General features: G+C 33.2%; 1 protein-coding gene across 1 annotated transcript; it reads left to right on the top strand.

Moving 5' to 3' along the window:
* The first annotated feature begins 310 nt into the window (after nucleotides 1-310).
* On the top strand, nucleotides 311-8,824 carry LOC107556293 (tubulin alpha chain-like). The gene is made up of 4 exons (XM_016239365.1): nucleotides 311-419; nucleotides 6,267-6,489; nucleotides 7,564-7,712; nucleotides 7,794-8,824. Exons 1-4 carry the CDS (start codon nucleotides 417-419, stop codon nucleotides 8,766-8,768), a joined length of 1,350 nt encoding a protein of 449 aa, XP_016094851.1. The 5' UTR covers nucleotides 311-416; the 3' UTR covers nucleotides 8,769-8,824.
* The last annotated feature ends 5,176 nt before the right edge of the window (nucleotides 8,825-14,000 follow it).

Genomic DNA, 14,000 nt, shown 5'->3' with positions numbered 1-14,000 from the left:
TATATATTGTTTTAAGCTATATATATTTAAAATAATAATAATGTAATTGAATGTTGTTCAGTTATAATACGTAATACAATAACTATCTGGCAAAATATTTAATATAATGAAGTAATAAAGAGTAATAGAAATAATATATATTGACCTAAATTATTTTTCCTGAACATTTTTATGAAGTGTTGTTGTTTTGCATGGTCTTGCTTTATTTTGTGTCTAAATATATTGGCCTACATAAGCACAGGGAGTTTTGCAGGAGTGTCAGGTTGCCCCTCCTCTGTGCTGCTGTAGGTATAAAATCAAACTCCTGTCAGTGAGACGGTGAGACTGTCTCACTCATACCCCCTTGCAGGTACGCAGTGAGAGTGCAAGTGATCTTCAGACTATTTTCCTGGCAAAAATCCCAATTCTAAAGCAAAATGGTGAGTAGAATATTATTTGTCAATAGTTAATTCTACTGTGCTGTAAGTAAACATATTGAGCAATCACATCACGCATATATTGGGTCACACCGAGCTAAGAATATATGCACGTGTTTGATCTACTTCATTGCGTGTAATGAACTTTAATAATATATTAACAAAAATAACTGGAAATGGAACAGAATTTGAATGCACTTGATGACTCATAAAATATAAGTACATACAGTAGCAGCAAAATAATGTGTGTAACCTTTGAAATAATTATGGTCAAATAGTTATACAACATACAGTATAAAACCACTCCTAGAGGAAATAAGCATTTATACAACTGGACCTTTGACTCAAAATCTTGAGATAACTATTTTGACTACTAGCCCCAGTCTCTTCATATAACTGAATTTAGTCTGTCTCTTTAAAAGTGGCTACTGAATTGGATGCTTAATGTTTAATTTGACTGTTTTATATGCCATATTATTTTTATAGCTAGCTGTGTGACCATACTTTACCACCACTTCATATTTACAGTATGGAAACTACTGAGAGCTTTATGTCTTAAGTAGTGCGGTTATGGGTGTGTTTGTGATTTTACTGAACGCTGATGTGGCTCTCAGCATGTCTGTGTGTGTCCCACGATCCAGATGAAGTCACTGAGCTGTTCATGCTGGTTGAAAATATGTGAAATAATAATAAGAGAAAGGTGCATCTTACTCAAAGAGTAAAATTGAGCAGTAATGAGCTAGAATTGTTGTTCTTGATATTAAGATGTCAGCACTCAGTAGGCTGGGTTAAATTAAATGTGTGAAATATTGTGTCATTTAAAACAAACCTGCATTTTAAAATGGATTCATTGCCAACTCGCCCCCACTAAAACAGTATTGTAGGTCTCAATGCCTGTTTCTGCATGGAAAATATATTAGAACCACATGTGTAGGAGTTTGTTTTGTGCTAAATTCCAAGGACAAATGGTTCTCACATTCTAAAGGTCCCAAATCACACCCCTGAGGCCTTTGTGTTTGTCTTTTGGGTGCTTTGGATGCCACCACGACCTTTAGAAACATTTCACAAGAGACGTTATTAATTGTCATCAACCTTAATATCTTGCAAGCTGGCTGTCTGAAACATGATGTTTGCGATGTGACATGTCTATTTTATTTTTTAATATCTCATGAAAAGCATTTCTGTTTTCTTCTTTACAACTCATGAGGTAATGCCACAGTAAAGTTAACTATTAACAAACTTTAGTCTGTGTCATATCTCACCGTACACTTTGTTGCCATAAGTCACTTATTTGCTTTTTTTTTTCAATCAAATTACAGAATACGGTTGAAGGTGGAAACAAATGTCAAATTCACTTATATAAATTAGTGAATTTGTGCATTTTAAGATAATTATTCCCATTTTGTAAGTCAACATAAATTGACAAGATGTGATAAGAATGTAGGCTAAATGCTTAAACTAAATATAGGGTTCATTTTGTTGTTATAATTCTACAGAAATAATAATCATTTGTAATCATTCATCAACATGAAATAGCTTGCTCCACCCTTTAAAATGATTTTCTTTTTTTCACTGACAATACCTTGGACAAGTCGGTTATTGTGTTAACAAATAGGCAAGCAGCTATTTGGGCGTTGTTTTAGTAAACTCCTTTTCAGATCTGGCTCTGTTCTGATCAATCCAAGCAGTTCCCAAAGAATAAAATCCCACTTTCAATGTTTACGCTATCAAAATATGTTGCATTATAAGAGTAAAATGGATTGTAAATACTGTTTCATGTGTAAGTCTATGCCACTAGCACAACCTAATGGAATTGCAAAAATAATGATTGTCTCCAAACAGGTTTCCCAAACACATTTATAGCATATTTAAGTCTTAAAGAGGTTTTAAAAAGTCTGTGACCATACATTTCACTTTCCATATATATATATACAGTATATAGATATATACTGTATATATATATAGAGAGAGAGAGAGAGAGAGAGAGAATAAGAAATGTATGAGACAGCAGAATCTGCAAAGTAAAAAGAAATGCTGGAGGACAAGATATCAACTCACTGTGGGGTCAAAAGATGAGCAAAAAGGGCTCATGCCTCATGAGTTGTTGTTGAAGGGTTTGGTGGTGGAAGAAGAGCTAGTGGGGAAACATGACTTGTAACACAACCCATAAATAACTTCTAACCTGGCTGCCATGCCCAAACTAGGCAGTCCCATGTGCCTGTGTAATGCACCATCCCCCTCCCCACTGACTCACCAATAGACAGAGAGGGACGGAGAGTAAAAATAGGGCTCAACCCCAGGAGAATGAATTCAGAGGAAGAGTCATGCCCACAGAGGAGAAGCAGAGTCTGGATATTTCTTCTCAGGCTGATGTAGGCCACTTCTCTGGAGCGCAGACACAGATTTAGGGGCCGAATCATTACAGAGCACTTTTATTGCAACCATGTGACTCTTCTTTTGCATTGGTGTCCTCACTGCTTTGATAACATAATGGCAGTACATTTTTGCATTTGGCAGATACTTTTATCCAACGTCATTTGCATTTTATCAGTCTATGTCCTGGGAATCAAACCCATGAGTAGAGACACAGAATCATACCTTCACATACAGTACTGTATACAGAATATGTCAAGGAATATTTGATTCTGGAATTCTACTACTTTATTCTTATTGGCCAATCACAATATTATGCCATCAAATCTTTTCAATGACAACCAGTGCTTCTTGTATCACTCCTCACTCTCTTTTTTTTCCCTCGCATAATAAAATCATTTTAACTGAAATCCATTAATCCATTTATTTATTATTTGATGTGTATTATGGCTATATAATCACTTTGCATCAGGGTCCTATATATATATATATATATACACTGAACAAAATTATAAACGTAACACTTTTGTTTTTGCCCCCATTTTTCATGAGCTGAACTCAAAGATCTAAGACTTTTTCTATGTACACAAAAGGCCTATTTCTCTCAAATATTGTTCACAAATCTGTCTAAATCTATGTTAGTGAGCACTTCTCCTTTGCCGAGATAATCCATCCACCTCACAGGTGTAGCATATCAAGATGCTGATTAGACAGCATGATTATTGCACAGGTGTGCCTTAGGCTGGCCACAATAAAAGGCCACTCTATATAACTTCTTGACTGTACATTATATGTTTTTGGAGATTTTACAGTGTTAATCATATCATGTTTTGGAGATTGGTATTCTGTAAGTGTATTTTATTTTATTATTTCATTTTACACTTTCATTTAAAAGTCTGGGGTTGGATTTTATGTTTTTGAGTCTCTTGTACTAACCAAGGCTGCATTTATCTGATCAAAAATACATAAAAATTAGTCATTTTATTATATATTATTACAATAACAGTAAATATATTTTAAAATGTATTTTTTGTGATGCAAAGGTAAATTCCCAGACATCAGTGTCACACGATCCTTCAGAAATCATTCTAATATGATGCTGATTTGATGCTCAAGAAACATTTCTTATTATTATCAGTGTGAAAAACAGTAGTGCTGCATCATATTTGTGTGGAAACCGTGATACGTAGAAATATAAATCTTTTTGTCTTGTCACTTTTGGTTAATTTAGTGCATCCTTACTGAATCAAAGTGGGTTTCAACACTGTAATTTTGAATTGTAGTTTATATACACAGATTTATTTTGAATGAAAATGTGTTATTGTTTTTAAGTTCATAAGTTCATTTTTCCCTCCATTCTTTTTCAACAGTCTTTTAACCCCCATTTAGTACACATGCTATAAATTCTTCATTAGGGTGTAGCTCGCTCTCTCCTCTGATATAAACCTGTTGGGGCTGTTGTTGACACCTCAAGCCTTTTCATGCCTCTTCAGACTTGCAAGGGAGTGTGTGACGAGCACGGAAAATAGTGTTTGTGGAAGATTTCTTGTTTATGTGTGAAAAGAAAATAATGGCTTTGAGAGTTAGTAGGTCTGTCTGCCATATGTGGCAACTGTCACATCATAAACGCTTCCCAGGACGAGTCTTTCAGGAAACTCCCTTTCCAAACAAACAGAGGTGTTTAACATGCTATAATATGAATTCAAGCCTGGCTTGGACTTTGTTATCTCAGGGTTGTCCTCTAGATAATCACAAACCCTGACGACAAACATGTTTGTGGGCTTTGAGAGATTCAGCCAACACCTTTTCTCTGTCCTCTGTCAGCTGCAGTCATCTGTGACTGGCGTCCGGTAATGGACCAACCGCTGCCTAATATAGAAAAGAACAATTGTTTTTGTTTGCTTCTGCCCCCTGCTGGGGAAAACGAAAGTTTGAAAATTTGGTATATTGTTATATGCAGTTAAAATCCTGTTGTTGTTGTTGTTATTATTATTTAAAATATTTAGTTATTTGTTTGATTGCTTGTTTGTTTGTTTTTGACATTTTTGCATCTTTAGATACGGAACAGAAAATACAGGAAGTTGAATAACTGTCACCGTCCCACCTGTGGGACGCTTGGCGCTCTTTTTTTGTTGTTGTCCTTTTTCTCTATCAAATCTTTTAGTAATCATCATAAAGTATATATCATTTGAAAGCTTAGAAGCCCAAGATTCATCCTGTGAAAACCATTTTGAAATCGGACATTGCGTTACCATAGAAATGGTACTTTAAAATAATTTGGTGGTCTCCTCCCCCTTAGTGGGCGGTGTCATATTACAAAATGCATTATGGTCTCTTAGAATCAAACCTTTTTATAATCTTGACAAAAAACATATAATTGGAATGGTCTGAGTCGCAGGATGCCATATTTGGTGGATATTTTGAGATAGAAGTAATATTGACAGATAAATCTAGATATTTGTGACAGAAAAATGCATTAAAAATGTTTTAATGGAGTTTGAAAGGCACCCGGTGGCTGTTTGTGGTATAACGCCCTAAATAAAATGTCACAGGAACCTCAATTTTTTTCATATTAACTTCAAATTTGGAATGTAACTTATTTAGACATAAGGCTTTAATTGTAAACCAATTTTAGAGTAAAACCTGTTATGTAAAATATTTATAATAAATAAAATATAATAAAATTAAGACCAATTTGCATTTCCAATTTCCAATTGGAAAATTTGGACCAATTTGCAATGCATTTTATTTACAGTACATTTAAACTTCTATAACTTTAAAACAAAATCCACTTTTGCAATAATCTGCTGACTTTCTTCTTTAAAAAGAGACCAACCTTAGGTCTGTATTCCAAAGTGTTAATAAATTACAACAATTTAAGTTTGGATAGTGCACTTTCATACCTATTTAAAAAAATGGGGGGTGACAGTTAAGGGGTTAAGAAAGTAAATATAGGGTTGATTTTGATTTAATATTGACTTGAACCGCTAAATATTCTATAAAGGTAACAGGGAATGTTCAAAATATTCTGGCAAGGTTCTGTTAAAGTTATGAATAAACATTCTTCTGTACTGTCAATAGCATCTTAGTTCTGTTCGCAAAATGTTAGCACAAAATCAATATTTATATATCATTCGTAGAACGTTTTTTTTATGTTTTAGTTAGACGTTCATCTAACATTTTTTTTTAAATGTTGCCATTTGTTTCAGAATGTTCCAAATGAACATTCCATAATGATAAAATAGGATGTTCCGTTAACATTTGCACAACCAAGAACTTTTTTTTTTTTAAACATTGAAAAAACTGTACATTTTGAATGTTCAGAGAATATTCCGTTTTCATAACTTAATGGGAATATTAGCAGAAGATTCTTAGAATATATTTTTTGTTAGCTGGGTAATTGTAGGAGGAACACTGTGGAAATGACCGTCACCTAATATGTAACACAGTTGCTAATAATCTGTTTCCTCTCCACAGCGTGAGTGTATCTCTGTCCACGTTGGCCAGGCTGGCGTCCAGATGGGGAACACCTGCTGGGAGCTGTACTGTCTGGAACACGGTATCCAGCCCGACGGACAGATGCCCAGCCACAAACCAGTGGGTGGCCATGATGACTCCTTCACCACCTTCTTCAGTGAGACTGGAGCTGGCAAATATGTACCCCGTGCCATCTTTGTAGACCTTGAGCCAACCGTCATTGGTAAATATCATAATGGTGTTTCATTTGTATTTGTCATATGGGGAATGTAAATGAGTAAAATCATTGCAGCCATATTTGCATTTATAATAGAAAGAAAAGGGATGGCACACTGTAATAATGCTCTCACAACATTTAATAAACAGGATGGACAAAGTTTCAACAGTTTATTCTTCATAATATAAGTTACATGTACAAAGTTACAAGTTGTTTTATCCAAATCGACTTACAAAAGAGGACAATTAGAAACAATTAAACCAGCAAAAGGGTAACAAAATACTGTGACAGGTCCCAATTAGTCATAGGAATCTAAATTGAATTTAAATTGTTTTAAATTATTTTACATAATAACTTAATTATTACAATTATTATTTTATTATAATAATTATTAAATCAAATAGTTTATTAGTAGCAGTATTAGTATAAATCACATTACCTTAGAAAATCTGCTTTATATTACTGAGAATTAAGTCAGATCAGTGTTAATTTAATATTTTGAATTAGCTTTTATTATTATTTTTTATTTTTATTTTAGCTTAAGTTTGAGTAATTTTGGAAACGGATGTAATTTATTTATTCTCATAACAGTCAGTGATATTGTATATATGTATAATTTTGTAATTTGTATAAAAATAGTTTAAATGTAAATAGTTTTAAATGATTATTTTTAATGATAAATTATTATCATACTCTTATTTATTATAGCACAACATTTTTTAATAATTCGGGGGATACAGGTCAGGATCAGTGTTATTTTAGTATTATTCTTTAGTATATAAAATTATTTTGAATTAGCTTTTATTTTCATTTTAATGTTAGTTTAAGTTTTAGTTATTTCTATCTACGTTTTTAAATATTTCTATTTGTCTTTCATTTATTTTTATTTCAGTTAGCTGTCAAGGAAACATTTCCAATTGTTTAGAGTTCTATTTTTTTCTGCATTTTTCATCTGATATCTATATTCTAGTTTCCAGCTTTATTTAAATGACTAAGAATGGTTTCTTTTTAGTTTTAGTTAACAGTGACAGCAGCGGTCAGCATTTGGTTTTATGTTGTATTATCCTGTTATTCTTTCAGACGAGGTCCGCACAGGCAGCTATCGCCAGCTGTTTCATCCCGAGCAGCTCATCTCAGGTAAAGAGGATGCAGCGAATAACTACGCCCGTGGGCACTACACCATTGGCAAGGAGATCATTGACTCCGTACTGGACCGCATACGCAAACTGGTAATTAGTCTTACATTTACTTACAAAAGAGCTCAAAATAACAGAATCTAAAACGCAAATGTTCTCCCTTCTTCCACACAGGCTGACCAATGCACAGGGCTGCAAGGTTTCCTGGTCTTCCACAGTTTTGGTGGAGGCACAGGCTCAGGCTTCACCTCCCTTCTGATGGAGCGTCTCTCTGTTGACTTCGGAAAGAAGTCCAAGCTGGAGTTTGCCATTTATCCAGCTCCACAGGTGTCTACGGCTGTGGTGGAGCCGTACAACTCCATCCTGACCACTCACACCACCCTGGAGCATTCCGACTGTGCCTTCATGGTGGACAACGAGGCCATCTACGACATCTGCAGGAGGAACCTGGACATCGAGCGTCCGTCCTACACCAACCTCAACCGGCTCATCAGCCAGATCGTTTCCTCCATCACCGCCTCTCTGCGTTTCGACGGCGCCTTGAACGTCGACCTAACAGAGTTCCAGACCAACTTGGTGCCCTACCCTCGTATCCACTTCCCCCTGGCCACATACGCTCCGGTCATCTCCGCTGAGAAGGCGTACCATGAGCAGCTCTCGGTGGCTGAGATCACCAACTCGTGTTTCGAGCCCAGCAACCAGATGGTGAAGTGCGATCCTCGGCATGGAAAGTACATGGCCTGCTGTTTGCTGTACAGGGGTGACGTGGTGCCAAAAGACGTCAACGTCGCCATCGCAGCTATCAAGACCAAGAGAAGCATCCAGTTTGTGGACTGGTGTCCCACTGGCTTCAAGGTGGGCATCAACTATCAGCCCCCAACGGTGGTTCCTGGAGGAGACTTGGCCAAGGTGCAGCGAGCCGTGTGCATGCTCAGCAACACCACAGCCATCGCTGAGGCCTGGGCTCGTCTGGACCACAAGTTTGACCTGATGTATGCCAAGAGGGCCTTCGTGCACTGGTATGTAGGTGAAGGCATGGAAGAGGGAGAGTTCTCTGAGGCCAGGGAAGACATGGCGGCTCTGGAGAAGGATTATGAAGAAGTGGGCATCGATTCATTTGAAGATGACGAGGAAGGGGAAGAGTTCTAAAGGGAAAGTGTTGTTTTTTTCTACCAAATAAAAGCCTAATAAAATAAATCTTTTAATTGTGTTGTTGTTGTGGTTCTTTTCATAATTTGGTGATTTTGTCACATATAGGCATTTTCTCAAATGTATCTGTGCATAGACCCTTTGTTTAAAAACCCTGGTTATAAAAACATTATTATTATTACAATTAATCATATTAATGATGGAGATATTTATATTTAATATTAATTATCATGTTAATATTTAGGCCTAATAACTGCATTATACATAATTATATAATATTAAAAAGCCATAATTTGTTTATACGCTAATATTAACAATTATATTAATTGAACAATTATCCAATTAAAATGGTGTGTATACTATTTTGAACTGTACTCTTTTTTTGCTTTTATTATTATGTTTTTTTGCTTTTATTATTTTAATTTTAGCTTAAGTTTGAGTAATTTTGGAAACGGATGTAATTTATTTATTCTCATAACGGTCAGTGATATTGTATATATGTATATTTTTGTAATTTGTATAAAAATAGTTTAAATGTAAATAGTTTTAAATGATTATTTTTAATGATCAATTATTATCATACTCTTATTTATTATAACACAACATTTTTTTTAATAATTAGGGGGATACAGGTCAGGATCAGTGTTATTTTAGTATTATTCATATGCGATTATAATATTTGTTTTATTTTGAATGAGCTTTTATTTTCATTTTAATGTTACTTTAAGTTTTAGTTATTTCTATCTAGGTTTTTTAATATTTCTATTTATCTTTCATTTATTTTTATTTCAGTTAGCTGCCAAGGAAACATTTCCAATTGTTTAGAGTTCTACATTTTTCATCTGATATCTATATTCTAGTTTCCAGCTTTATTTAAATGACTAAGAATGGTTTCTTTTTAGTTTTAGTTAACAGTGACAGTTCAAAATAGTATACACACCATTTTAATTGGATAATTGTTCAATTAGTTAAATTAATATAATTTTTAATATTAGCGTATAAACAAATGATGGCTTTTTAATATTATATAATTATGTATAATGCCGTTATTAGGCCTAAATATTAATACTAAATATTATAGTAAACCATGCAAACGTTTTTTTTCTACTAGAAAAGTAGAAGAAAAGAAAATTGTCCCTGACAATTTTCAAGCGACAGCTCAAAACTCATCTCATTCGAAGCTACTTGACTTCATCATCATAAAAAAAAAAAAAAATATTATTATTTATTTATTCCTTCTCTTTCTAGCTTTGTACTTATTTGAACAATGTCTAGAAACTTGGTATTACAAGCGCTTCCTGTATCTGTTTGCCTCTTCAAAAAAAATCTTGTAAGTCGCTTTGGATAAAAGCGTCTGCAAAATGACTAAATGTAAATGTAAAAGCCTTAATATGACAATATAAACCACAATAAATTAAATGAGAAACATTTACACAAATGTTTTACACTCGTTAGCCATTTTTTATAGTCCTCCTATACACAAATGTTCAATTTATACTTGCATATTTAATGTGTGCATTACAAATAATTACATAATATTAAAATATAGCATTGCAATTATTTAATAATTTGATGTTTTGATAATATTAACAATTATATAAATTACTCACTTTACTTTTATCTGCTTAATTATAATTAATTTGATTATAGACCACAATACAGATTTTTTATTTTGTATTTATTTAACCTAGATTTATTGCAATAACACTATGAAAAGCAATACGCCCTTTTCCAACCCGGGGGTGTTCCAGCAGTGTATGGGTTAAATCGGCAGTCGTAAGTATGCGTCACGGTGATGTTCTCTTTGTACACGGAAGAAACCGGAGAAATCAGCGGAGGACAGGGAGAGCGTCTCATTAGGTAAACCGAGTCTGACTTTAATCCTTCTCTTAGACCCATATTAAATGGCTCGATTACAACAACAAATAAAGAACCTATCCACCTTTTTCTTCAAAGCGGAAGTAAGCCTATGGGTGAGACTTCCGGTTCATTAGCCGCTGTAGGTAAATAACGAGGAGAATAAGAACGTGCAGTAAACGGTAAAACTGTTTGCACTACAAACCAGTGTGTTCATAATTAAGATAATACATTAAAATAATATGATAAGACACAACAACTTTCAATATCAAGCAGCAAAACGAACTGTTTTGTTCAGCTAAAAATAGCTGGACGGAGTGGACGCAGATGAGACCGGAAGCCAGACCCATAGAATTTACAAATGGCCGCGCCCATTTTTACGACAAGAAAAAGGTGGATAGTCTACATCTGAATGTTGCGGGTCTCGCTCGGTGAAACACAAACCAGCAGTTCTCGGAGACGCCACGCTTACTGCGGACACGAATTCGCCGTTACCGTAACGAGTTCACGGTAAACACGTCTCACTCTCGAGCAACTCTTATCAAGTGGCATCTGTAACATTTCGGAGCCAATCAGGAAGCTCCCTTCTACACAGTGAATAATTTATTTTAGTGGAAGGTTGGACACCGACTGGCTTATGTGCACAGGCAGTATTCAGTCAGCTTGACTTGTTGGTTTAAATTGGCTTGCATTTAATAATAAATAGTAATTTAATTTATTTTTTAATAAGAGTGTCTTTTTCATGTCGCTTTACAGAAATCAAGATCAAGTTTTTATAACCAGAATGGCACTGAAGATTTCCAAAGTGCCATACAGTTAAATAATGCAATATTCCACAATAACCTAAAATGTATTCAGCAGATATTTAAATTGATTTGCAGTTGATACAATCAATAAAAATGTAATATTTTAATGGTTAAAGCATAAGCTTTCATGCTTATAACAATTAGGCCTATATTATTTAATTTCCTACTTAAAACATGCCTTACTGAATTAAACTGTAAACCTCACATAATTGTTAACAGGTGGAAGAACATTACTATGATACAATAATAATTAATTCTATTTATTTAGCTAAAGACCAATAAAAGAAGAGAGATGGAGAAACGCTTTTAAATAGTGCTGGGCGGTATGACCAAAAATTGATATCACGGTATTTTTCATAATTATACCGGTATGTGACGGTATTTTTTTTTCTTGCATGACCGGGTGTTAACCATCTTTTCTACTGATTGAGAGAGGAAACACTGCAGTATATTGACTTAGAATGCCCTATATTACTGTCATGATGAGTGAATATTGTCAAAAAATACCACACTAAACTAAACACAATGCGCCAACCACGCCGTTCTCAAGCCCGCCCGCCGCCGCTCACTCAAGCTCGCTGTGTGTTTCATTGTGAAAGCGAAACTACTTTGTTTTATAATAGTATATATATATATATATATATATATATATATACTATTATAGTGTTTATTAATAATACAATATTTTGAATTATATATTTTGTTTTTGGTTAACTTAAATGTGAAATGTTGTATTTTAAATAATATTATATTTTACATATATAATAGTATTAAAATATATTTTAAATATATTATATTATTTAAATTATTATGCATGTAAATTACACAATTTTGTGTAAAACTTTAATGTGGGAAAATTAAATTAATATTAAATTAATTTATAAAATGCACATAAATTGTGTAACTTAAATGTGGAATAGTACAGTTAAAATAATATATATTTTTTAATACAATCTAATACTATAGTTTAAATAATATTAAAATATTAATATTTTAAACTAGTTTTTCCACATTTAAAATGTCTTACTTAAATGCGGAATATTATATATATATATATATATATATTTAAATTTTTATTTTTGTTGATCATATTATATTTTAAATAATGTTCAGATATTATACAAATTCTAACAAATATTATAATACAAACATTTTACACATCCAAAAAAGCCATTCAGTGGGTTGCCTCATGAGGGCTGTCATGTTTAGATTGCATGACCAAATGAATCCTAGTCACTTTTAACAGAAATCTGCTTATGAAGAACACTTTTAGTCATGGAATGTGAGGCTAGGATTTGGCTTAGTGCTGTAACATTTTCTAATGGAAATATATTCCAGCATCTTGATAAGTGGAGAATGCTAATTTTTTTTTTATGTATTTAAGTATGCATTTTAATTGAGATATAATTTCTGCATTTGGTTATTTGTTTATTATGTCTGATAAGGCTCGGCTAGTAAGGATGAATCTCAAAATAATGTCTGGGTCATATTTTATCCCAAATATTTGCAAAATAATAAAAAATTATATTTTGCATAAAAATAAATAAAATGAGTCCTGTTTGTTGGACCATTACTTCTTTGGCATTGTGTTCATATGACCCAGGCATGTTTTTAAGAGATAAATGCTCTTACATGCTCTTTCATAATTCAGGACTAAATTAACTGAAGCATTCCATATATATATTGTATTTGGAATTTTATCTGAATAAGGACCTAAATGTGTTTTTTCTTTTTGTTTGTTTTATTTTTTAACAGCAGTAATTTTCTGATTATTTCAGGAAAAAAACAATTTTATATATATATATGTGTGTGTATATATATATATATATATATATATATTTTTTAACAGCAGTAATTTTCTGATTATTTCAGGAAAAAAAACAATTTTATATATATATATGTGTGTGTATATATATATATATATATATATATATAATATTCAGATTTAGCGGTGGCTCTTCTTCTTTTTGACGTTGTGTTTCTAAAGGATGTTTTAACTTGCACATGAACTTCTGTTCAGGAATTCTTAATATTATGCAAGCTTGTTCATTTATAGGATATCTCTTTCCTTTTATAAATGGTGAATAAAGTGTGACTGAAACAGTGACAGATGGAGTCGGTTAGGTTTTCTTGAAGGTTTCATTATCACCACTCGGGGGAGATGTTGCTCCAGTTGTGTGGTGATCTCTAGTGGACAGGCATCAGCAAACTGAAAACGGGGTTTGGTGAGTATTTATTGACATTTTGTAATTCTATATATTTTTTTGACATCTGTAGTGATGTGTCTTTATGCCCCAAAACACTGGTAATACCATGGTGTTTTAGAAACTAATACTGTGTTACACTTCAATGTACTTTGAACTTTTATTCCATATAAATGATGTGGTTCACAAATATATTAGTCATATAGTTCCATGCATGGCATATATGAAATTACAGGGTATTGCCATCTGATACATCATTTTATAATAGCACTCTGATAGAGTTGAATATATATGCTGTATATGTTCTTTAGACAGACCTTTTGTTTTGGACAAATTAATTCAAAATTTCTCTGCTGCTGACCCGA

Source organism: Sinocyclocheilus grahami, unplaced genomic scaffold (genome assembly GCF_001515645.1).
Source record: "Sinocyclocheilus grahami isolate Dianchi unplaced genomic scaffold, SAMN03320097.WGS_v1.1 scaffold563.1, whole genome shotgun sequence".
Lineage (NCBI taxonomy): Eukaryota > Metazoa > Chordata > Actinopteri > Cypriniformes > Cyprinidae > Sinocyclocheilus > Sinocyclocheilus grahami.
This window is presented reverse-complemented; position numbering and strand designations above follow the sequence as displayed.